General features: G+C 32.0%; 3 protein-coding genes across 3 annotated transcripts; 2 read left to right on the top strand and 1 right to left on the bottom strand.

Moving 5' to 3' along the window:
• The first annotated feature begins 2,245 nt into the window (after positions 1 to 2,245).
• LOC139523241 (NADH dehydrogenase [ubiquinone] 1 beta subcomplex subunit 9-like) lies at positions 2,246 to 7,341 on the top strand. Its single transcript, XM_071317090.1, has 4 exons — positions 2,246 to 2,404; positions 4,934 to 5,076; positions 5,562 to 5,617; positions 7,113 to 7,341. The coding sequence occupies exons 1-4, from the start codon at positions 2,292 to 2,294 to the stop codon at positions 7,245 to 7,247; spliced, it is 447 nt and encodes a 148-aa protein (XP_071173191.1). The 5' UTR covers positions 2,246 to 2,291; the 3' UTR covers positions 7,248 to 7,341.
• A 5,594-nt stretch (positions 7,342 to 12,935) lies between these two features.
• On the bottom strand, positions 12,936 to 23,325 carry LOC139523240 (PSME3-interacting protein-like). The gene is made up of 7 exons (XM_071317089.1): positions 23,252 to 23,325; positions 20,096 to 20,208; positions 19,346 to 19,438; positions 17,399 to 17,520; positions 16,017 to 16,138; positions 15,389 to 15,432; positions 12,936 to 13,453 (listed from the first exon to the last, which is right to left on the bottom strand). The coding sequence occupies exons 1-7, from the start codon at positions 23,308 to 23,310 to the stop codon at positions 13,245 to 13,247; spliced, it is 762 nt and encodes a 253-aa protein (XP_071173190.1). The 5' UTR covers positions 23,311 to 23,325; the 3' UTR covers positions 12,936 to 13,244.
• Positions 23,326 to 23,650: 325 nt separating this feature from the next.
• On the top strand, positions 23,651 to 25,391 carry LOC139523239 (guanine nucleotide exchange factor MSS4-like). Its single transcript, XM_071317088.1, has 2 exons — positions 23,651 to 23,822; positions 25,052 to 25,391. The coding sequence occupies exons 1-2, from the start codon at positions 23,667 to 23,669 to the stop codon at positions 25,289 to 25,291; spliced, it is 396 nt and encodes a 131-aa protein (XP_071173189.1). The 5' UTR covers positions 23,651 to 23,666; the 3' UTR covers positions 25,292 to 25,391.
• Positions 25,392 to 26,179: the final 788 nt, after the last annotated feature.

Below are 26,179 nucleotides of genomic sequence, written 5' to 3'. Positions count from 1 at the left end.
AATACGATCAGTCCCGATTTTGAAAATTTCTATAATCGTGTTGCCATCGGCGTAAAAATCGGGACAGTGTGACGCGGGCATTAGTCTAGTATCTTTTTTTAATTTTATTTCATTTATATGTTTTGGAGTTAAGTATGACGTCCATTTTAGTACACATTTTTATTTAGGGGCCAACTGAGGCCCAGGTGCGGGATTTCCCCGCTGCGTTTAAGACCCATTGGTTGACTTCGACTGTTTAATATCTGCTCTTTGGTCGGTTTGTTGTCTCTTTGACATATTCCCCATATTTTCATTCTCAACTGTATATATACAATGCGTTTTAGCTAAATTTTGGACAAAACAAGTCTTCTTCTTTTTCTTCTTCCTTGCTAAGGACTGGATTCTTTAAAAGAATGTTATAAGTCCACTAAACGGAGAATTAGACAGCAATTCTCCTGTATCTATTTACAAATAAAACATTCCGAATATATACAATTTTAAACTATGTACACTTTGTTGCTGTCTATGGTGTTGGTTTCTTGGATGCACTATTGTTGGATAGTGCAATCTGGAACCCCTCTATTGTCAAATTTTCTGTTATAGCTGTTGGGAGGTGGTTCCACTCTTGTATAGTACGTGGAAAGTATGAGTACTTATATATACTCTCTGGTTTGCTGGTGGTTGATATAGGCGTTGTGTTCCTCTAGTTGGTGGATCGTTTTGGACGTAAGATGGAACTGGCATCCATGTCCACTAGCTCATGCTGGATCTTGTAAAGCATGACGAGTCGATGGTTACTTCGTCTGTTAGCTAGTGTTTCCCATCCTAGTTTCTTGACCATAGTTGTAACACATCCAGGTGTTTTATCAGTGTAGCTGTTTGTTACAAACTTGGCGGCCCTCCTTTGCACTTGTTCTAAACGGTTTATGTCCTCAGTGGTATGAGGGTCCCATGATGCACTTGCATATTCTAGGGTTGGTCTGACCAGTGATGAACATATTAAATAAACACTTGATAAATCACACGTGAAAAAAAAGTGTATTTGGAATTTTAATTCATAGACAGATATTCATGACATTGTTTATTGATAAATCCACAACGAAAAGTTGGTGGTAGATTGTTCCATGAAGTTATACGTGCTTGAATTATGAAATGTTTTCTTCGTAAAGTTAAGTTTTATTACAGGCACAAATAGATTTTCATTCGTCGGAATAATAAATTTAAGTTTGATGAGATGATAATCTAGAGAATGATTTTCAATACATATATCCCCTTATTCACCTCTATGGCATTCATATTTTTTTAAATTATGAACCAGCCAAGTTATTGAAATATCCAAGCAAACGAAACCACATGTTTTACTGCGAGCTTCTGCTCTCTGATGATACCCCTGCCGAAATATTTCGGTATAAAACAGGAAGTTGTTGAGTGATTAATCTGAAGAGCACCACACAGTATAGCTGACTTATATAAACCCTGAAACCAAATTTAAGAAATCCTTCAATTGTAGTTCCTGAGAAAAATGCGACGAAAAATATCCATTGGAAGGACGGACTGACGGAAGGATGGACAGACCGAGGTTAAAAAGTTTACCCCGACTTTTTTAAAGAGGGGTATAATTGTATTTGCAGCGCCTCATTTTGCAGACCTAGCTGAAAATAAATAATCTTCCGCAATACAGGATGAAAGTAGTTACAACACAAAATCACAGATCTACATTTATTGTCCCTTTATTTAAGAATTGAATGCTCCTTTTTATAAATTCATTGGGAGGTAAAATCGTTGACCAAAGTACATTTTGGCGCATCATTCTTAAAATTTGCGCAAGGTCAACGCTTTTACAACCCTGTGCAATTACTGAATAGTAATCTGTTCTCATGATCATAGCGAAAAAATGTAACTATAAGTATTGAATGCTTCTTTTAGTTATTTCATAGAGTTGTAAAAGCATTGACCGTGTGCAAATCTTAAGAATGTAGCGCTTCTGCGCTTCATACAAAATGTACTTCGGTCAACGCTTTTACACCCCAATGAATTTACAAAAAGAAGCATTAATTTCTTAAATGAATAACCCTTACATAGATTATTTTCATTCTTCTTTTATTCTGAGTCCGATAACTTAAACAAAAATATAATGTTAAATATAAATGTGGACCGTTTACGGGATCACTGCAACGTTGTTATACATTAATTTAAACCAATCAAAAATGTTGTGCTATAATTTGTTCGGTTATTCCAAATGTACTGGTTTTCGGTTTCTTGATATTTTTCTTTGTTTAAATTGCGTTACGGTTACCAGTCGCCTGTTCGCGATGTCCTTTCTGCAAACAGAGTTGATTTCCCATGCAAGACAAGTCAAAACTCTGTACAAGGAAGCACTCAGACAGTTAGAGAGCAAATATTCCGAACATATTACTTACGGAAGGTTGAAATTCTTTTAAATATAATGCTAACATTAGCCTAAATAAACAAATCACACTAAACACTGCTCAAGGACAAACAAAATTTGTTAGTTGACACTGGACTACGATGGTATCCGGTCCATTCGCCCTGTGTTGATTCTCCCTTCTTTCATTATAAAATAACAGTATTATGGGCATTAAAGTGTAATAAACTTTTTCGAATAGTTCTATGCTGGAAATTAATGAGAAAAACATGGAATATTTAAAAATTAATTGCTTGTTTTGGAGCATAATTTGTTGTGAATAGCTATGGATGGTACCAGTGAGATTCGAACCCTCAATCTCGGGATCTAAAGGCAGCGCTCTTACCAATTTAGCTGAAGAAGAGCTTCCCTAACTCAACTAGTTAGATAGTCAAGCTGGGGCTGTGTAGTCCAGGATTACTCTGACGTGCTACGCTGTTTTGCCAGACAAGCTTGGGCCGTGGGACGTCAGAGCTCGTCTCATATCAAAAAGTGGATATTTGCCCACCCAAAATAGATGCACTGCTTCGTCGCTTCTGGTGCCGATTGAGGGCCTCGGAATTATATAAATCAGGCATCAATCTGTACATTTTTCATTTATCTCTTCATTTATGTAAGTTTCACCTACCTGCCAACCTTTATTTTTCCATATTTTAACAGTTTTCACAGAGACCCATCGATTTCTGCATTTTGACTTTCATTTTCAAAGATTATCACGTGACCACGAGAAAACAGTGAAAATGACCATAATGTAACACCTCGTTCATTTACGACGCAAGTTATCTAAATGTCTGAGAGCCTCCGATTGTTATTGTGGTCGGAACTACATGCTTAATACCGATCTCCTGTAAAGGAGGTGAAAAATAGTGGTTGGCTTCTAAATGTTAAACATCAATCTCCTATAAAGGAGGTGAAAAAATATAAATATTTGCATATTTGATTCTCGAGGCCACGAACTCTCTCGTATCTTGACGTCCATTTGAATGTGAAAGTCAAAATTGCTGTGGGACGTTAGAGCTCGTACCATATCAAAAAGTGGATATTTGCCCATCCAAGTAGTAGCCAACCACGATAACAATCGGAAGGTCTAGGACATTTAGATTACATTGTACTTGCATCGAAAATGAACAAGGTGTTAGATTATGGTAATTTGCATAAATCATCACTTTTTTCTCGCGGTCACATGCTAATCTTTGAAAATGAAAGTCAAAATGCAGAAATCAATAGGTCACTGTGAAAACTGTTTAAATATGGAAAAATAAAGGGTGGCAGTGAGGTGAATCTGACAAAAATGAAGGGATAAATGAAATATGAACAAATTGATACGGGATAAATGAAATATGAACAAATTGATACGGGATAAATGAAATATGAACAAATTGATACCAGATTTAAATAATTCCAAGGCCGTTAGCTGGCACCAGAAGCGACGAAGCAGCGCATCTATTTTGGACGGGCAAATGTCCACTTTTTGATATGGGACGAGCTCTCATGGCCCAAACAGCCGTTGGACATCAGAGTAATCTCGGACTACTAGTTAGACTACCTTTATATCTCCAGGTCTACAACAGCATTAATTGTTCAATGACATAATAATAATTTGGTCCATTCACGCCCAATACACTTTTGCTGCCTTCACGTTTGCACCTCCCACATTCGCACCAAAGGTCTGTTCGCACCCTTCACGTTTGCACTCAATTTTAAATCAAATTCCAGTTGAATAATCAGAAAATCATGATTGTTGTTTTAAATTGCTTTGATGTAAATACTGCATGTATTTAGCTTGGTATGAGCATGGAAGTAATATAAATCCATGGTATGACATGAGTAAAACATTGTAGACTTTAAATGAAAAACTCAAAAAATAATTGTTTTTAACGGCTTGGTCCCTTTGATCTGAAACAATGAAAACAAAAATTATAGCAATACACTGACGGGTAAACCAAAACATGATTAAAATCTTTTTAACACACACAAAAAAACTGTCAGAATCTTACTTTATTTTAAAACAATGAAAAAAAATTATAGCAATATAAACATAAACTAACCAAAACATGATTAAAATTTATTCAAAACCAAAAATAAATCGTCTATTTTTATTTAATAATTCAATATTATTTCTATTGAACATTATTTAATCTTGAGGTTACATGGTGACTAAACCTTGTACACAGATAAAATAAGGGGAGAAATTTGATTGGTTAATTTCCAGTGATGGTTAATTTCTTATATGCAATGAAATATTATGTCATTTTTTTTCTATAGTACTGGACAGAATAAAACTTTACTCGTGCCAAGTATTGCTTTATTTGAAACAAAGATAAATTCTATAGATTTTTTTGAAAAGTGCAAATTTAACAAAGTCTAATTGGGGAAAATCAATGGTGGTATCACACCTATACAGAAACCATGTCTACCATAATAAATTTTTGTGTACAATAATTTTAGCTTGAAAGCTGTGTAAGTAACATTTATAACAGTGTGACATGTATCATTTAATCATTGTCTAAGAGTTGTTATATTTTACAGATTACTTTATCGCTATCAAGCAGTGTGTCTACGTGCTGAGTTCGATAAAAATAAAGATGAAAAAGATATTATGAAGTCAAGACAACTAGTGAAAGATGGAAGAACAAAAATGCTTGCAGATTGGCATTCTGTACCATTAAAGTGTATGTATATTGTTAAATTGTAATATGTAAACTTTGGAAAAATTCTAGTGGTTAAGTCATTTTAGTGTTGTATTGACATGATTGAGGGGATATGTTCATAAACATGATAAACTCTCTATATATTTCTGCTTTTTCCAGTGATTTCCAAACTAGACTTATTTTCCTGAAACAACTTTCCATCAAGTCTGATATAAAAAATTAACATAAGAAAAAATATCATCAACCAAATTTTTGTAGTTCTTATAATTTTATTGTCGTAAACATCACTGTTTTAAGGGTATGCTTCAATATTGCTATTAAAATCTTTAAAGTTTAAAGGATGTATGAAAAAAGCTATGATGATGCAGCTTGGTGTACTCACAGTGTTACTTTAGTTGGTTCTTTTGGCATTTCTCACTATATATCAAGACAAATGGATTTTACTGAAATACTAAAATTTAAAACAGTGAATCCATATTGAAAGTAATTATCTTTGTTTTTTACAGTTGCCCATGCACCAGGTGGAGCAGCATATGACAGAGTTCCAGTCCAACCAGATGCTGTAAGTTGATAGGATTTTTTATCTGATCTGTCAAAAATGTATACCTCACCATTAGGAATTGTAGAATTGTAAATAGAAAAAAGAAGATGTTTTATGATTGCCAATGAGACAACTCTTTATAAGAGACCAAATGACACAGACATTTATAAGGAACTATAGGCCACGGCCTTGTTAAGTCAATGAGCAGAGCCCATAGGAGTAAAGTGCAGCGGCATAGTCACCTATAAGCATGATAAAATTTTAACAGTTCTAACAAGAAAAGTAATGGCCTAATTTATGTACAAAATACTGAAAGAAAAACAAATATGTACTTGAAGTTACACAGCAAAAAATGACAACTACTAAATTGCAGACTCGTGACTTATGTCAATTTAGATCTACATGATCTACACAGAGAATATTGTTGTTAATCGGACAACTAATTCTTGTTAATCCGACAGGTAATTCTTGTTTTACATTATATGATGTGGTATAAGATCAATGTGAAACTAAAGAGATGTTGATTGAACAATGCTGACACACTTTTAATTTTCTTAAGGAGACTCGAGGACACAAAAAATTAAACTTTTTTTTTTTATTAGAATTTTATTTATTACACTATCAATTGTTTCTTTGTCATATGGTACAAAAATCAACCACAAAAATTGATTTGTTTTGACTCCAGATGACTTTTAAAAATGATTATATAATTGAAAAAACTTCAAATTATCTCCCTTTGGTGAAAAAATGCATTTTTTTTGCATTGAAATTAAAATTAAAATCTTTTTAAACTCATTGACATTGGTGACCTATATATTTTATTATTATTTTCAAATAAACTGTACTTATATTAAACAAATGTAAAATTTAGGCGATTTCTTTAATTTAGTACTTTTTTTATTTCAATATTACTTACAGCATGTATATTTCTACTATTAGTTTAACAGGGAAAAAAAGTACCTTATCAAAAATGCATGCTTCTTTCGAAGGCAGATTGTGAGCTTAAATGAAAGGTGACCCCATTTTTTAAAATTTTATATATGATATAGTTCATTTATACGAGAAAATAGTGAAATCCTATATTTAATAAAAAAAAAAATCATATATACATGTACCCGCGAGCCCCCTTAAGAGTTAACTGGTTATAAGACATTTTTAATAAGCTTCATTGAAAAAAATCAACAAATTGACACTTTTTCATCTTCAGAAAAAAGGAGAAATTTTTTTAAATTGACTCAAGGGTAAAAAAAGACTTGGCAGGGTTAAGAGGAAAATAAACAATAATTTTTGCATGGACCAATGGCTAAATAGACCCTGCTAATTCTAGGTATGTAAAAATAAAGCTGTCTGACAGCCTGTTTGTGTATCTGGAAAGAACAAATCTTCCATAACATTTATATGCATAAGCAATGTTATCAGGCTTGGTCATGTTAGATTTTATTCAACTAAAAAATCAGTTTTAAGCTATGAAATTAGAAAGTCTTCTATTAAATGATGTATATACTTTTTCTTTTAGTTATTGGACATGTGGCACCCAAGGGAGAAGGCACTTTACCCAGATTATTTTGCCAGACGTGATATAAGAAAGAGAGAATTTGTAGAAAGATGGGTAAAGAAATATGGCGGCGGCAATGCTACAGAACAGTCTTAATTATATATTTATAGAATACTGACTGAAGTATTGAGAACTTTTAAATTGTTTTGTGTTATGTAAAAAATAAAAATAAAATCTTTATAGAAAAGAATGGGTTCATTTAATTATAGTTATGTAATTTCACTTTTGACTACAGAAACATAATGTGCTTGACCAGACCTAAACAAGTCTTAGTACATATTGAAATAAATAAACAAGATGTGGTGATGAAAGTGAATAAAATAAAAGTGCACATGTCATTACAAGTTAGCATATTGCTTTCAACAATGAGGAAATAAGCTCCTGGAAATGAAATGAGTTAGTTTGAAAGGATTAAAACTGTTAACATATTTGTGGATGCCAAACTTCTCCCTGTCAATCAAAATGGGAATGCTTTAACATCTAAAGAAATAAAAAGTCATTTACAATGAAGATTATCTTTCTCATATGTCAACTTCTAGAATAAGAAATTAAAAATTCTTACCTTCATAGACAATAATTTATGTTGTTTCATTCACTTTTTCTATTAAACCAATTTAGAGAACCATTCCTATATATTATCAATGTTGGACATATACTTTATTGAGTGTGTAATGATAGTCCAGTAACCAACATATAGCGACCCTACATTTAAATGCCAGGGTCATCAAAAATTTAGGTCCAGTCTCTAGTGAAATATTTTTAGACATCATTTAATGAGGTTTTTTTATTATCAAAAACAGTATCCAGAGTACTTTAATTTCATCATTATTTTATGTATTTCACTGATAAGTGGACTATCATAGTGTTGGATTTTTTTGCAGTAAATGTTTTAAGACAACAATAACTTTATCAAACCTTTTGGGAACTTTTAAACTCTCCTAAAATCAAAAAATACACAGGGTTCTGTGGAACCCATTCCAAATATTTTTGGTTTAATTTTTAAGCAAAAAATCTTGAAATAACAAAAAAAAATAAGATTCATTTATCACAGACACAATTTTGTTCTCCTTTCATTGTCTAAATTTGGCTTTCTACCAGATATATTTCCCCTGGTTATAGACCATATGAGCTTTTCACGAAGTATCCAGGTTAAGTTCGTTAACTTTTCAAAATTTTATCTTCTTGGGAATCATTGAACTGAATGATACAGGAAGTATAAATTAGAATTAATTGAGTGCAAACAAGACAAATCTCCATCCAAGTCACAATGTATAAAAAATTCACAATTATACAGCCTTCAACTCAAATCTTGGTTTACACTGAACAGAAAACTATAATGGGCCCCAACATGACTTGTGTAAAAGAATTTACACAGAAAAACAAATGGTCTAATCTATATAACAAACCAGAAATGTGAAACACTTATGAACCATATCAACAAATTTACAACCACTGAACAACAAGCTCCTATGTTTTCATATGAACTACTTTCGAGGACCTATATTTACAATTTGGGCAAAGTAAATTCAGGCTCTAGTTATTCTCATGATCATATTTAGGTAAGTAGGAACGGCTTACCCCTTCAGGAGCACCTGAATTTTGTCTCACCTGCAACCATATCTAAAGGAAATGAGACGTTTGGGTTTCTATCAGGTGTCATTATTTGTATTAAGCTTTAAATTTCAAAAGGTAGAAGACCTTGATGCTTCATACCTTGTATGTAGATGTCTTATATGTTATGAAGTTTCTGTCAGTCATATATATCCATTCTCCTTTACCTCATTTTTCAGAAACTGTTTGAAAAAAAAAAATTGTCATGTGATAAACTTACTTGTGATGAATATCAGGATAACTATATTTGGTATATGGCATCTTTGCAAGGTCAGACAGAGTTCATGAATAAAGGTTTAGTTTTTAAGGTATTGTCAATATTTCAGATACTACATTTGGGGTATTTATGTATGCATGGCTGACTGGCAGGTTTCTGACCTTGAACTCGTGCATGGTTCATTGGCCAATATAAAGTTTTTTTGCTATGTCTGTTTCTAAAATACTTTTAACAAGAATGTGTCCAAAGTACATGGATGCCCCACTCGCACTATCATTTTCCATGTTCAATGGACCATGAAATTGGATAAAAAATATAATTAGACATTAAAATTAGAAAGATAATATCATAGGGAACATGTGTACTAAGTTTCAAGTTGATCGGACTTCAACTTCATCAAAAACTACCTTGACCAAAAACTTTAACTCGAAACATGCACTTTCATTTTCTATGTTCAGTGGACCGTGAATATAATTAGGCATTAAAATTAGAAAGATAATACCATAGGGAACATGTGTACTAAGTTTCAAGTTGATTGGACTTCAACTTCATCAAAAACTACCTTGACCAAAAATTTTAACCTGAAACATGCACTTTCATTTTTTATGTTCAGTGGACCGTGAAATTGGTGTCAAAAGTTTAATTTGGCTTTAAAATTAGAAAGATCATATCATGAGGAACATGTGTACTAAGTTTCAAGTTGATTGGACTTCAACTTCATCAAAACCTACCTTGACCAAAAACTTTAACCTGAAGCAGGACAGACGGACGAACAGACGGACGAACGAACAGACAGACGGACGAACAGACGCACAGACCAGAAAACATAATGCCTCTCTACTATCGTAGGTGGGGCATAAAAACTTCATTTGGTGTATGGAAATATTGTAAAGTTCACATGTCTGTCTGGCAGGGTTTATCTGACCTTGACTTCTTTTTACGGTACATTAGCCAGTGTCAATATTTGATAGTTATATAAGAAAGAAGATGTGGTATGATTGCCAATGAGACAACTATCCACAAAAGACCAAAATGACACGGACATTAACAACTATAGGTCACCGTAGGGCCTTCAACAATGAGCAAAGCCCATATTGCATAGTCAGATATACAAGGCCACGATAAGACAATGTAAAACAATTCAAACGAGAAAACCAACAGCCTTATTAATATGTAAAAAAATGTATGTTTCTCTGATACTTACTAAAAGCAAAATGTCAAAAATATTTGGACACATGTTTAAAACTACTAACATTGATTTTGTGGCTGATAAATTGACACATAACTCACCAACAATGTGTCCATAGTACACGGATGCCCCCATTTTCTATGTTCAGTGGACTGTGAAATTGGGATAACAAGAGTGCACATGCTGAAATGTCTTGCCTTCTTTACTTATCATTGATATTATGTTGATAGTCCTAAATAAAAATCTTTATTACAACTTATAACCAGGGCCTTAAATTGACGGCCCTGTAAGGGGAGGCAGTTTATTATCGCCGAGCAGAGTGAGGCGAACATTTTTTGGGCCCATGTAGAAAGGGACATTTTTTGGGGGCCTTTTCCTTGTATGCAATGTTCATAACAAGAATACACGAATTGTTAATTATTTGTTACATTTCAATAAATATGCGCCTGGAATATATTAAAATAGTTATAAACCAGAGTTAGATTACGTGTCCCGGTAGAGTAAGATTTGTTTTCGCTTTATCCTGCTTTGTGACTCTATACAAGCTATTTTACTTAAGTTCAGGGAAAAATTTGCAAAGACTTAAAATGAAAGTCCCCTGAAGTTGGTCATTTTTTGTGGTTTATCCGGCTTATTTGGGTGTCCAAATCGAACTAATTTTGACTTTGTTTCAAAGGCACAATTTTCAAACCTTAAAATGAAAATTTTATTTATCAATAACTCATAACTTTATCTATCAAGTTCAAATTATTAAAACGTAGCAATGTTTGTATACACCAAAAAGTTTTATTCTGGCTTTGTCAAATGCTAAGGTGATTTTTTCTGACTGGACGAATCCCATCTTTTTAGCACTTCTATGCATTCAATATTGCCAACATTGTCACTTCTATGAATGCAGATGCAATAGTATTAGGTGGGAAAATTATATGTGTGCAAAAGAGTTGAGTTGGGTACCGACCGTTCAGATCTAAATATTGAACACACCTGCATGCCATTATGATTAACCACCTTGTTGTTTTAACTAACAACCAGTGCTATAAAAATAATGCATGATTTTACACAATTTTTCTTTTCAGTGTTTTTTTTTCTCCATTTATTATTTTTTTTGTCAGCCCGCAATAGGAGGCCACTGCCTACATGCCTCTATGTAATTTACGGCCCTGATAACTGTCACTAAACTTCACATTAACCAATAAAACTAAACATTGACCAATGCACCATGAACATGAGGTCAAGGTCAGATGGACCATGCCAGGCAGACATGAACAGCTTACAATTCTTCCATACTTACAAATATAGTTGACCTATTGCATATAGTATTAGAAAAAAAAACCAATACTCAAAAACTTAACTTTAGACAACTGAACCATGAAAATGAGGTCAAGGTCAGATGACACCTGCCAGCTAGACATCATATGTACACCTTTCAATCATTCTATACACCAAATATAGTAGACCTATTGCATACAGTATAAGAAAAACTGACCAAAACACAAAAACTTAACTATAACCACTGAAGCATGAAAATGAGGTCAAGATTAGATGACACCTGCCAGTAGGACATGTACACTTTGAAGTCCTTCCATACACCGAATATACAAGACCTATTGCTGATAGTATCTGAAATATGGACTTGACCACCAAAACTTAACCTTGTTCACTGATCCAGGAAATGAGGTCGAGGTCAAGTGAAAACTGTCTGACTGGCATGAGGACCTTGCAAGGTATGTACATACAAAATATAGTTATCCTATTACTTATAATAAGAGAGAATTTAACATTACAAAAACTTACAACTTTTTTTTAAAGGTCAAGGACATTGGACATGTGACTGACGGAAACTTCGTAACATGAGGTATCTATATACAAAGTATGAAGCATCCAGGTCTTCCACCCTCTAAAATATAAAGAAGTTAGCTAACGCCGCCGCCTATGTCAAGCTTTCTGCAACAAAAGTCGCAGGCTCAACAAAAACTAAAATTGGCATTAAAATTAGAAAGATCATATCATAGGGAACATGTGTACTAAGTTTCAAGTTGATTGGACTTCAACTTCATCAAAAACTACCTTGACCAAAAACTTTAACCTGAAGTGGGACAGACAGACGGACATACAGACTAGAAAACATAATGCCTCCCTACTATTGTAGGTGGGGTGTAAAAATGTATTGCTATCCAATTATGCAAACTTGTGGTCCTACATCCTTCAACTATTTATGCTCTCTTAACACTATCCCCATTGGATGTGTACTGATTCATACTTTGGTCTGGGAAAACATTATAAACTAATTAGTTGTTATTGAATTAGAAAAAGCTTCCAATAACTGTAAATTCCTTGAAATCAGAACTATGTCTTTTGTTTTTATACTTGGGATTTTGTGCTTTCAACTGGTTTTTGCAGACTATTCTTATGTTGTGCTGTAATACCACTGTCTCAGGATAGCAAAGAGTTGGGTTATCAAAACATGATTAACCCCACCTCATTCAATATGTGCCTGTCCAAGGATATAAGCCTGTTATGCAATGGTTGTCATTTGTTTTGATTTTGTTTATTTCTTATTATAAATCAGGTCTGTGGTTGTTTCACATTTTTCACGTTGCGGCTTTACAGTATGTGTTTTTTTTATTATTCTTTAAGGTGTATGGGGACCTATGGTTGCTTACATCCATGAAAATTGGGCTCTGATGGATACTTGTCTCATTGGCAATCATACCACACATGTATAAAAAAAAAAAAAAAACGTTTACAAAGCAAATAATTTAAAATAAACATTAAAACATTTAATGATCAACTAATTTATGTTTTAACAATTAAAATTAACATGCAATGGTCAGCATAAGATAAATATGTTGAGCTGTGGACAATGTCGACACCATTTTTTGTCTGATGGTGGATAACGTTTTCTATTTCACTGAAATCTGAACAAGTGTTTCATATTCTTTGCATATAAGAATGGTTCTGCATAAAGAAACAAAAACAGCTTGTCCTTTAATATAGGCAGTTTCAATATTTTAAACCACTGGTTTAAATTTGGAACCTTGTGGAACATTTAAAAATTCGCAACTGTCATAACTAATCACTGTGTATTAACTTGAATCTTTATTTTTTTCTGTACACTGAAATCACATTCTGAGTCACTACTAGAGGTTTCAGAATCACTCGTATCATTATCATAAGCACCAAGTCCTGGTAAAACTCCAATAATTTTGGCTCTTTGATTCAACAACTGCTCCCTTGCAATGGTATTTATTGCCCCTGTATTGCTACTGGATTCAGGTTCTCTATCTGAAAAAATGAGATTGAAATTAATGATAAATGGCATTAGAATAGCTATAGTAAACTTAAGAATGTTTGCTGTAATCCACATAAAGACAAATACAGGATTGTTAGGATGGAAATAAATGAAGATAGACAAATCTTAACCATTGTGAAAACAGTTTTAAATTGTGTGAATTTTTTCTTTCTTTCTACGAACTTTACACTTATATATCATACCCAAATGCATCTTTATTTAAATGTAAAATACATGAATGTAAGGGTCATTGCTTGCTGTATGTAATGATGAAGCTGGAAATCAGAAACTATGGTGAGAATTAGATTTATGCGAATAAAATGACTGAGTGAATATTGCAAAAATAAGAACTCACATTCTGATAACATATTCCCTTACGCAGATTTTCTGATAATCTCGACAATTAATCTTGCAAATATGTCCATTTTTTTTAAATCCCAATAATAAAATGAAGTAATTTACAGTAATCGAAATTGAAATGTTAGTAGAAAATTACACAAATACTTACTGATCTTTTAAAATTGAGGAGAACTTTAGTAATATGTTTACATATTTATATAAAAACATCAAATAAAGAAAAGTGTAACATTTTATTGGATTTTGACATGTAAATTTGTGAACTAAAAATAATTTTGAGTTTCTGTTTAAAATATTTCCTGTTTTATTTTTATTTTAGTATATCTTTTGGTTTTCAATTCTAGAGTTTATATTTAATAAATGTATTTTATCTCATACCTGGAATTGTTATTTATTTTCTGTAGTTGATCTGCAAACCCAGAATTAGCCAAGGCTTATCTGCTCACAGAATATGATCTGGTATTGTAAATGTCTTAATTTCTGTTTATAGAGGCCATTAATTGTTTGTCAATGCTGGTTTTGTCAGTCAAGATATGTTTTACCAGGATTTACACATAACTTGTCAGTCATGTTCGGCATAAAGCTATCAGTTGAATAAAATGAACATTGCTGTCATGAATAATAAAGATGAAAATAAATTTGGAGACTATTTGGGAATTTTGCTACAAAAATTGGCAAAAATGTCGGTTTTGGAAAGGGTTCGAATCAGGTGCATACTGGAACCTGTTGCATCAAGTAAAAAACATCTGTATGAGTAGTTGCAATTCATTGCAAATAACCATTAGGAAGGAAGTTTAATCCGAATTGCTATTTGCAGAAATCAGAGTTTGGTCAGACAAAACAAGAATGTGTCCATAGTACACTGATGTCCCACTCGCACTATCATTTTCTAAGTTCAGTGTACTGTGAAACTGGGGTCAAAACTCTAATTTGGCATTAAAATTAGAAAAATCATATCATAGGGAACATGTGTACTAAGTTTTTAGTTGATTGAACTTCAACTTCATTAAAAACTACCTTGACCAAAAACTTTAAGCTGGAGTGAGACAGAAGGACAGACAGATGCACCAGCACACAGACCAGAAAACATAATGCCCCTCTAATATCATAGGTTGGGCATAAAAAATAAAACTAGAGGCTCTCAAGAGCCTGTGTCGCTCACCTGACTCTACTTGGGGTTTTTAAATAATATCAAAAAAAGATAAAAATCATAACAGATACTTAAATAATGATTGAGGCCAAATTTGGTTTAATATTGCATTCCATTCAGTGGTTCTCTAGAAGAAGACTTGTGTATGCATTTTCCATAGGATCCTTTGTTAAACTAAATCCCCTGCTTACAGCCATCTTGGATGATGGATCGGCTACAAAGTAACAACACTTGGTCAATATCTCATGAGAACCATTCATGCTATGTTTGGTTTCATTCCATTCAGTGGTTCTCTAGAGTAAGACATTTGTATGTATTGTTTGAGTCTGCAGCCTATTTTCCAGTTGGTTGGGGCATTTTGTCCTTAGACTTTGTGACATTATAACCAAGATAACTGTAACTTAGTCTAAATAATACTCACTGTCAAGGCTTTTTCTTTTGTTACTATCTTCATTTTCACTTGTTCTGTAAAATCATAACATAAATTGTCTATTAAGTTTTATGCTTCATGCTCTGTATTTCACTGAATAACTTATTAGCCAAGTTAAGTGTCTATCAGTATATTCATGATATGACTGAATTAAGTTGTAAATTAATATAAATTCAGCATTCCAGCATTTTACTTTAACAACAGGAACCAAACTATAAACATAAACAAAAGGAAAAATTGAATAGACAGCATTGCTTTTAGAGAAGATTTCAATTGTATAAAACCATTCACATCATCAAAATCTTATATGTATTATAATTTATTGTATTGCTTGCATGCATGCATGTATGCATTGTAAATATTCTACCATTAGAAACTGTTCATAGGGAAGACTTTATAAGTTTTATTTACTTTCGTCTCACCCTTGTTGCATATTAATCAAAGCCACACAAATAAAATAACTATTTCTTTTTCATCAGCTAGCCGTTTTATTTTTCAAAATTCAAAGAACTACACATTTATATGGCCTTCTTCTCCTTCATTGTTTGGATTGGCCCCTGGCTATTTATTCTTTTATAAAAATAAATTATAGTTTTTATTATTGCTAAAGAATTTATACCCCTTTCTTTTGACTGCTCCTGCCAGTAGTGCTGTTTGTGATCTTTTATTAGTTTGTACTGCAGGTTTGGTAGATTTTTTCTCCTGTGATGACGAGGGTTGTACTGCTGATACTGAAGATTCCTGTAAAACAATACAACTGATTATCATATCTAGCAAATATACAGAACAAAATTCCATTGAGAGATTTGTATGTGTAGAGGCATTAAATTTATGAAAATTGAATTTCCTATCAGAATTTTAACTAGAGGCATGACAGGTTAGCAATACTTAAAGTACATGTACATGAAATATGAAAACCTTAGTAATTGGCAAACTTGCTCATAGAACATTTTCATTTCTACTTCTTTAAAATAATTTAAAAGGAAGATGTCTTTACTCCTTCTTGTTTTCTAAATACAAGTATTGTATTGAAAATGTAAATTTAGTGATTTTTGCACATAACCAGTTGAATTATCTCCCCTGAATTGAGCAATTTTTGACCTGCTTATCTCCTCCTGGCCAAATGTCTCATAAATGGTCAGTATTTACAATATATTGTGTATAAATGTTGAAAATTATATATCAAAATATTTATTAAAAGAATTAGATAATTTCTTTTTAAACCAATAACATTTCTAAGAAATAATAGTAAATTTTCCTTACAAATCATATGATATACCATGAATACAATGTCAATTCAGAAAAATTAACTATGCTTTTGTTATTATGAAAACTGTGAGGAATAGGTTTCCTATATTATGTATAATGTTTATATATAATATGAATTACATGACAATTCAAAAGTAAAACTGAATTATTACTTTTTGTATTTACCTTTTAGATAAAATTAGCACAAATCTATTAAACAACTGGACCAAATATTTTAAAGTATTTAAATATGAAAGGGGTCAGCTTATTTTCTGTACAAAAAAATTGATCCACTGTTATATATAATCTAATTGATAAGAATATCAAACATATCTAGTGTAAGTTAAAAGCAGTAAAAAAAAAAAATATCTTTTAGTCTACACATCATGTAAGTTTTCTTGTGGCACTTGCTCTCATATACAAAGAGATATGTCCCCATTGTCATCAGAAAAATCAGAAAAAGACAATCTAATAAAAAGCAACATTGCCAATTAACACAAAGATGCTGGACCATCACATAGAGGGCAGCACATCAAAATGATCTTCAAACTGAGATGTACTGATAGTTGTGAAACCTTGCAGAGAATATCATTGGTCTATCATGAGTTTTACTATCAAACTTACTCAAGCAGAACAATTATTGATGCCAACAAAGACGACAACTCTACCAGCAGAACAGCAACAATTATGTACTTTTGTCGCAGAAGGGACAAAACGGCTGAAAACTGAATCTATAGATACTGATATACAAACCTTTATTTCTTTGAATAAAGACTTCTCTTCATCTGACCTGGCCTTTTCTATTTCCATTTGTTTGTTTGACACAAATTCTAGAAAATGAGCTTCATCTTCATTTAACCCCTTTACACTGTTTTCTGTTTATAAAATAAATGTGTATTTAACAAATTGAAAACAAATTTCAATTACTTTTTACAGTGAGTTGACTGTTAGTGTTGCTCTCCACCAATTGCAACTCATTCAAAATTTTGACCAAATTGCAATTTGTTTTATTAAACCAAATTGTTCAACTGGTCAGAATATTAAACAAATTGTTCAGATAAAACGTAAAAGTGCAAGGTGATAAAATAAAACATACTTACAATCCTATAAGACTTTACCTCCACTTTAATGATGTTGTGACAAAATTAGTTTATCAGTTTGTATAGTTATATTATAGCCATTTCCATGCTGAAGAGGAACTGTTTATTTTGAATTGCTATAAAATTGTCCAAACTACGCTTTCATATAGTTTTTCTTTCTAAAAGTATTCTATATTTATAAGAATCAGATATCATTTTAAATAAAACATCCTATATTCAGTAAAATATGTGTGAAATAACAATATGCTATTGATAAGTTTTCAGGGGAGATAACCTAAAATATTATTCTTTTGAATAAAGACTTTTTGAAAGAAAAGTTATTATCTCCCCCATGGAAACTTCCTACAAACATATATTGCAATTTTACACATATTTTACTGAATATGAAATGTTTTAATTCACATAATGTCTGATTCTTATAAATATAGAATACTTTTAGAAAGAAAAACTATATGAAAGCTTAGTTTGGACAATTTAATAGCAATTCAAAATAAACAGTTCCCCTTCAGCATGGAAATGAATATAATATAACTATACAAACTGATAAACTAATTTTGTCACAACATCATTAAAGTGGAGTAAAAGTCTTATAGGATTGTAAGTATGTTTTATTTTATCACCTTGCACTTTCATGACTTGGCTGTGGTTTTCTACAGCAGTTGGTTCAAATTTCTGACCAGTTGAACAATTTCATTTTATAAAACAAATTGCAATTTGGTCAAAATTTTGAATGAATTACAATTGGTGGAGAGCAACACTAACAGTCAACTCACTGTAACAAAACACAAAATGAACTTACAACACATAGTTGATTATCATATTAACTTCAAAGTCTGTTACATATCATGTACAGTATCAAAATAACTCTTTGTATCAAAATAAATCTTCTTATTGTGTAAAATCACTGCTGCAAAAATCTATCAATGATACTGTAAAAGCAATTTGACAAGTGGCAAACAATTATACTGGTAATAAAATGAGCTGTAACACTGATCAGATTTATAATTGGCGGCAAAAAATATCAAAACTTTAATGTAATGTTTTCTTCCTTGTATGTGACACATTTTCTAGTAGTGGTGAAGAATGCTGCTAAGTTTCACTACCAAACTTTCATTGGTTGAACAATTAATTTGAGTACATATGCACCATTGTGCACAAGGGTGAGTTGAACAATGTTTTAACCACAACTTACTGTTTTCATCATTGTATCAATCATAAAAGTGAGAATGGCAGTTTGTGGTAAAGATTAACTATTTCCAATGAAATTACTTAGTTTTTGTCATTTTTCATTCTTTTTCAGATGATCTGAATTATTGTCATTAGGTTTTTCTTTTTAGAGATGCTATGCATTATTAGAATTTGTCACTATGTTCTTTCTATATGATCTGATTATTTCAGATAATCTTGCTTAGTTTTTGGTTATTTAGATCTCCTTTTTCAAATGATCTGAATTATATCAGACTTCAGATAATTTTACTTAGTGTATGTTATTTAGCTCTTCTTTGATTTCAAATGATCTGCATTATATCCGATTTCAGATGATTTGAATTATACCAGATTTCAGATGATTTGAATTAAATCAGATTTCAGATAATCTTACTAAGTTTGTGTTGTTCTTCATATTCTTCATCCTTCTTCATCTTCTGTTCCTGAAGTTTATCATACAGAGACCTATTATCTGCTTCTGGACATTCTGTTTAAAAAATCTAACAGGTTAAACAATTGCAAATATTTCTAATGTTTGAGGTCTATTCAGCATCAATGTATTTTTATGAAAATTTTATTCTTTAATGGGCCATGTCAATGATGTGTTACCATGCATTGGAAGAAACAGAGAAAAAAAAAAGAGTTTATTTCTTCAATGTAGAAATTAACCCTTAAAATTGAAGATTGAAATCTATTTTTAAGTACATGTAATAGCTGCCATGCTTGTTGATCAATATAATTTTGTACATCCTGATGACACCTTTAGCCCAGAAGTTCCACAGAAAAACTTCAAAATTTGAACACCAGACTATCAAGTGACTGTAGAATAGTGAATGATGGACACACCATTATCTTACAATGAAAAAGGTAAACTGAAACAGGGGATGTTGGTGGAAATCTACATATATCAATATATTGTACAGTTTAAACCATATGTATGTTAGCCTATAATGGTTTACTTTTACAAATTGTGATTTGGATGGAGAGTTGTCTCATTGGCACTCATGCCACATCTTCTTATATCTAAGGTACATTTTGTAACAACACAATAACACAGTACATTTTTTTGTAATACAAAAATCCATCTTTTTTTAAGTAAGATTATATTTGACAATATGGACATGATGGAAATAAAATAAAATACCCATAGGATCATCTGGTTTTCTTTTTTGTTCCCATTCTTCTTGTTTTCTTTTTCTTTTATCATCCACTTCAGATTGAGTGATAAACTTGTTTGATAAATCAGCCATTTCAATTCTAAAATAAAAGAAATTGGTCTTATTTTGAGAACACTTAAACATCAATATTATATATGTTTACATTGTATTGCAGCAAGATTTTGTTTTTCATAATTTTTTTCATTTACATTTACGTGAACATTGTACATGTTATATGATCATGATGATGGAGGGAGTTCGAAATAGATCTAAAATTTTAGCATCTGATTTAATTCATTATTCATGTTATTCATGTTATTAGCTTCAAATTTGTAAAGTCTTTTCTGTATGATCTTAGTTTAAATTGTCAGACTGCCAAGCAATATATGGTTCTAAAATGTAGCTTAAAAAATTTATCTTTACTCTTTAATAATCTTATTTTATTTTTGAAAAAAAAACCTAGACATTATAAACATCCATAATTCAATTTTGAAATCCTTAGTTTGAGAATAGTTTTGAACAATTGCAGATAAGAGTTATAACACTGATATGGTGTTGCTTTCATAAGCTTAATAAATAAAAAATTTGGAAGTGCCTCCTAGGAAATTAATATATATATAAATATTAAACAAAATTAATAAAAATAAAAATATGATTCGAATATACATGTATGTGTTTAACAGGCAGTCATATTTTTTTTACTTCTTCAAGTAAATAAAATACACTTGTACAAGTAGTACCCCTGACTGACAGGTTGGGAACAAACCCCCTGTATGGTGATTATACCTGTATAGAGGGGTCTTTTTGTTTACACTGGATTTAAAGCAAATTAGGGCAGAATAGCATTTTCTAGATATATTGGCTATAATCTCTAGCATTATATGCATCAGCATGCACTTTACTCAAAGTTGGGATGACCAGTTTTCTGCTAAAGTGACAAAACTTGCAATCTATTGTATACCTATCTGAACACCTGATCAACAACAAAAGGAATAGTTGACCTTTAAATTTCATGTTAAATCTAACAATAGAAAGTCTGTTCAGTGAGGCATAAGTGAGTGGAATTTACCTGATCATCACAGCTTTCAATCATGGTGAACAATAGATTGTATATTTAGTCAGATAAGCAGCAAACTGGGCATGTGCATATTAAAGTAAAACTAAGGACATCAATTGGTGCATCAACTGTTGCAGGTTACTGCCATAATAAGAAGAAAATGCCCTTCTGCCCTATTTCGATTTAAATCCAGTGTAAACAAAAATACCCCTCTATAGAAGGATTATCCCTCTATACACAAAGGTATAATCTAGAGGGTTTGATCCCAAACTGTTTAACTTTCATTTAAAAATACCCAAAACAGAGGTAGGCTGTGTTCTAGAGCACTTTTCCGAGGCTTATCCTTTAAGCTATTCTATAGACAAGATAATATTTTTAAATAAGTGATTAAGCTGAGGGTTTAACCGTTTTAATTCCAAAGACAATAACCCACATTACATAAAATAGGTATAATTTGGTGTTTAAATTTTTAAAATATTTAAGCGTTTTAATTTTTTGCTACATTTGTATAATGCGTTCCTACAAACACAGGAAAGCATCAAAGCAACAAAAAAAAAGTTGTTCAAGACGTCACAAACATGATATGGGGACGAAGCATACATGTGATGGACTGTAAAATTCAGATCAGGAGATTTGGAAATTTTGGTCAGGAGATTGGACCTCAGATCAGGAGGTTTTTTATCGACATATTTTTCGTCGTAAAACTAACTGTATGATGTGTTTTTTTCTTCAATCTTCCTTGTGAATGGCATTAGTTAAAGTCTGCATTATAAAGGAATAATTGAGAAGAATCTTTTTTTCTTTTATTTTACGATGAGAATATTTTTTTCTTTTATTTTACGATGAGAATATTTTTTTCTTTTGTTTTACATTGTTGATTGCTGATGAGAATCTTTTTTTCTTTTGTTTTACATTGTTGATTGCTGATGAGAATCTTTTTTTCTTTTGTTTTACATTGTTGATTGCTGATGAGAATCTTTTGTTATTTGTTTTTCATTGGCATTGGCTGGAGATATAAGAGAGATTTATGCTATACATTTATTACATAATAAATAAATAATAAATTAACAAACATTGTTGAAATTTGTCAAATATTTCTGTTGTTTTGAAACTGGTGTCTTTGAAGACGGAGATAACTGTCGTTTTGGCATTTTGAACACATAATGGTGTACAAAATAATCAATTTGCTTATATAATTTTTCAGTCAGCTTGTGTACATGGTGTAGCAAACAGCTCACATTGAGCTGAAACCATTCCTTTTTCCAGTATTTTCATCTCGAGATTTTCATATTCAATAAATGTTTTTCTCGGCATCAAAAAACTTCCGATAAATTTTTGGACAACAACATTCCATTTTCCATCAATGCCGGTATTTATCGATATTTGATCATTTAATCATCCTTAGCGTGTGCAATAAACAGAAGCCACATCGAGTAATTGATATACAAACACCTTATGATTGTTCAATCAAACTATTATCACTTGTTAATTAGCCTTTAGCAAGAAATAAAATCTCCACATGTTGCGTAATCAGGTAATGTCAGTTACACCGGATACGTTCGATAAACCTCATGTTTTTACGACTTCAAAAATCTCGGGTTTTTACGATCTCAATGATAAATTTTGTAAACAAAATAGTAAAAATGGCGACTGAACATTTTCATTCATGAAATTTTTTCTACACGGGATTTTTTTCTCTTCGACGGGAGGACGGGAGGGGACCCCTGAAAACGGGAGTTTTGTACTCCCGTCGGGAGGTTCACATGTATGACGAAGTCCCCAATTTCGGTAGTCCAAATAATTATGACGTCTTGAAAAGCTATTATATTTTTTTTCTTTGACGAAAATCTTTTCACAGGTCCCCATTCACAGGTAATGCATACCTCATATATATTAAATGTAATAATTAATTGAACTATTTTTTTAAAGTTCTTAACGTGTCTTGATTGCCACTGTTTCTGAATCTAAAGTATGAATTATAAAGTGAGGCCGAATCGGCTAAGGACGAAACAACTGTTTAAGCGTTTTCTGTGGCCGAAACGACTATGGCAGAACTATTAATTGAACAAATTTTCGGTGTACAAACATGGTAATCGAATGGGGCGAAACGGTCTTCGAAAGTAATCTTATTTCTCCATTACACATACCAGCTATAAGGCAATATTTCGTTCACAATTAATGATTTATTCTGCTTTCATAAAGTTTGTTTCTTCAGCAAAAATAAATTGTTCTGAGTCAGTTTGTTTCTTTGACAATATATTAATTTGTCCCTGTTTAAAGCGCTTTTAAGACTTTATAAAAACATCTAAAATAAGTGCTACATTCCGATATTTAAAATTATTTTGTCTGATGCTCATTTATTTGTTATCGATTTTTTTGTTGAATTTCAGTTATGTTGAAAAAATTGATGTATTTGCTAACATGATTTTTTTGTTTTGAAGAGTATTGACATCAAGACAAAATGGTGATGATTCGAAATCGGAACAATCAACCTATGTTTTATGCCTTTTGAAAAAATGGCAGAATTTGACACGAAGAACGATCCGTCGGAGCAAAATGACTTCAGCGAAGATGGAAAGAATCGAACAAAGATTTTTTGTGAAAGATGTTCATCTTTAATTCTTTTACCAAAAAGTGCAATGTTCTGCAAATCTGAGGTAATGAATCCTGTTTTACACAAGCACTTGTTTCTATCCATAATTTCTGGCATTCACCATAAATTATGTATTTGTCAACAAATGTATTGCAAAAATCAGAAACTAAGAAGTGACATAAATTTGACTATCCACACTTTGGCACCTGGTTATCCTGAAGTGTATGACAAGATTTCAAATAAGCTACCATAGCCGAATCTGTCAAACGAATTATAGTTAACCCGTACCAATGTAAACTCGTACCAACGTCAACTCGTACCACTAAAAAAAACTCGTACCACTGCTAACTCGTACCAACTTATTTAAATGCATTTGATTGGTGTTCACTTTACCATGTTTACGTTGGTACGAGTTAACTTTTTTGGTACGAGTTAACATGGTACGAGTTTCCGTTGGTACGAGTTAACTTGCTTCCTGTCAAACAACTCTTAACTGTTTATATGCCTAGGTTTGAGACAACCCATCAAATGGGGAACTGTTCCTCAAATGTCGTTGAAATGATTAGAAATTTGATATCACTTAACATTCTTTAAAACAACTAATCTTTGCATGTTACAAAGCTGACTCCATATGTTCGACAAATACAAATACAAAGCAGGCTTTTGAATACATGAAAAAAAATATAGCTTTACCTTTTCTTACACATGACATGTTACATGTGTAACTCACTGACTGGTTTTTATTGTTGGGGGCGAATGCAACCAGATAGCATGATTTATATGACATTATCACTTTGTCTCCTTTTGGTCTCAAACTGGGACCTCTGAGTTAAGGTTTGGCTCAAGCCAGGAAAAGTGGGGTATTCCCTGTTTTTAGAGAACACCCCAGTTTTTTTGGGTTAGAAAAAAACAGTTTACCAGGACTTCTTTTTTTCCTTTTCAATTTATGGTATGAAAACTGGGGGTTTTTAACCCCAGAAAACTGGGGTGTTCTCTGCAAACAGGATATACCCCACTTTTTCTGACTTGAGCCCAACCTGTACATGGCAGCATGTTTAACGACCTACATTTAGATAAAGAAGTACTTCCATAGCTCAACAGCTTTCAAATGGTTAAGTACAAAATATATCTAATACATATATACAAAGGGAAACAGACCTGTCACACATGTATTCGCTTTTACCACTGTCAGGTTTTCTTGGTATATATAACATGTACAATGTATAAGATTAAAATCTTCAATTCATGTCGTTAAAATGAATGTAAAATTATGAATTTCTTTCTATTTTTCAGTTCTTTATGCCACACATGAAGAAAAAGAAGGAAGGTATAGACTCAAATGGAGAGAAGCTATCAGATTTCTGGAAGGTTGGAGACATGTTTACATTTGAGAATGTTGGATTCTGTAATACAGTGGACAATATTAAATACTTAGTTTGTGCTGATTGTGAAGTTGGACCAATAGGATGGCATGATATTAGTGATAAAACAGCATATTATATAGCTCTAGATAGAGTTGTACACAAAGATTAGAAACATGTGTAATTTGTTATATTTTTAACTTTTTTTAATTTTTATGTACATGTGCAATTTGTTTACCTTATCATTCCTAATAAAAGGTTATATCTTTTGATGGAAGTCTGGAACTTTTACACTGTTACTGCCTTTTATACCACATTCGGTGATAGTGATTCCCAGAAGGTTTTTAAATTAAGGTTACTTTAATCACAAGAAAAGAATTGTGGTCTGGACATTTAACACCAACTCATCCATCATGTACATTTGTATATGTCTATCATTGACCTAAGACTATTTTGGCATCTCTGTTCAAGTTATGTAGATTTCAAATGTTTTACATATTTGACATTCCAATCTTCATGGTCTTTGGTCTCAATAACAAAAATGACTTCATGACTAAAGTAAAAAAGTCAAATGAGAAAACAAGGTCCTGATTTATGTACAAAACAATTAATGTAAAACAAATATCATATACAACAACAAATGACAACCACTGAATTACAGGCTCCTGACTTGGAACAGGCAGAGTATACAGAATGTTGTGTGTTGTACATGTTAGCGGATGTCCAACACTCCCCTTATCTGGGAGAGTGGTGTAACAGCACAACATATGAAGAAACCATGAAAATCAGTTAAAAAGGGCAACTCAACAGATTGATACAAAGCAGTAAAACAAGTATCAAAAACATATATAAACATATACATATATTTTTATATAGCCAACAACAAAAAAGACACTAAATTTACAGATCTGTATGGGTCAAAAACAAGTCTTTTCTAATACTTTGTTTAAATTGCTATTTCATGGTCAATTTCGCTAAGGTTTAATGACAAATCTTGAAATCTTGAACAGTTTGGGCAAATATGGACACAACATCTAAGCTTGATGGCAGATACAAGTCT

The sequence above is a fragment of the Mytilus edulis genome, chromosome 5 (assembly GCF_963676685.1).
Source record: "Mytilus edulis chromosome 5, xbMytEdul2.2, whole genome shotgun sequence".
In the NCBI taxonomy this organism is placed as follows: Eukaryota; Metazoa; Mollusca; class Bivalvia; order Mytilida; family Mytilidae; genus Mytilus; species Mytilus edulis.
This window is presented reverse-complemented; position numbering and strand designations above follow the sequence as displayed.

What these genes read in the sequence shown, in the direction of transcription:
- LOC139523241 (XM_071317090.1), top strand. Translation starts at nt 2,292, where the DNA reads ATGTCCTTTCTGCAAACAGAGTTGATTTCCCATGCAAGACAAGTCAAA. An exon ending in GAACATATTACTTACGGAAG is followed by an intron (nt 2,405 to 4,933) that starts GTTGAAATTCTT and finishes TATATTTTACAG; the next exon opens with ATTACTTTATCGCTATCAAG. An exon ending in GCATTCTGTACCATTAAAGT is followed by an intron (nt 5,077 to 5,561) that starts GTATGTATATTG and finishes TGTTTTTTACAG; the next exon opens with TTGCCCATGCACCAGGTGGA.
- LOC139523240 (XM_071317089.1), bottom strand. Translation starts at nt 23,310, where the DNA reads ATGTGTAATGGAGAAATAAGATTACTTTCGAAGACCGTTTCGCCCCAT. An exon ending in AAAACCAGATGATCCTATGG is followed by an intron (nt 19,439 to 20,095) that starts GTATTTTATTTT and finishes TTTTTTAAACAG; the next exon opens with AATGTCCAGAAGCAGATAAT. An exon ending in CAAAAGAAAAAGCCTTGACA is followed by an intron (nt 13,454 to 15,388) that starts GTGAGTATTATT and finishes TCATTTTTTCAG; the next exon opens with ATAGAGAACCTGAATCCAGT.
- LOC139523239 (XM_071317088.1), top strand. Translation starts at nt 23,667, where the DNA reads ATGCCTTTTGAAAAAATGGCAGAATTTGACACGAAGAACGATCCGTCG. An exon ending in CAATGTTCTGCAAATCTGAG is followed by an intron (nt 23,823 to 25,051) that starts GTAATGAATCCT and finishes TCTATTTTTCAG; the next exon opens with TTCTTTATGCCACACATGAA.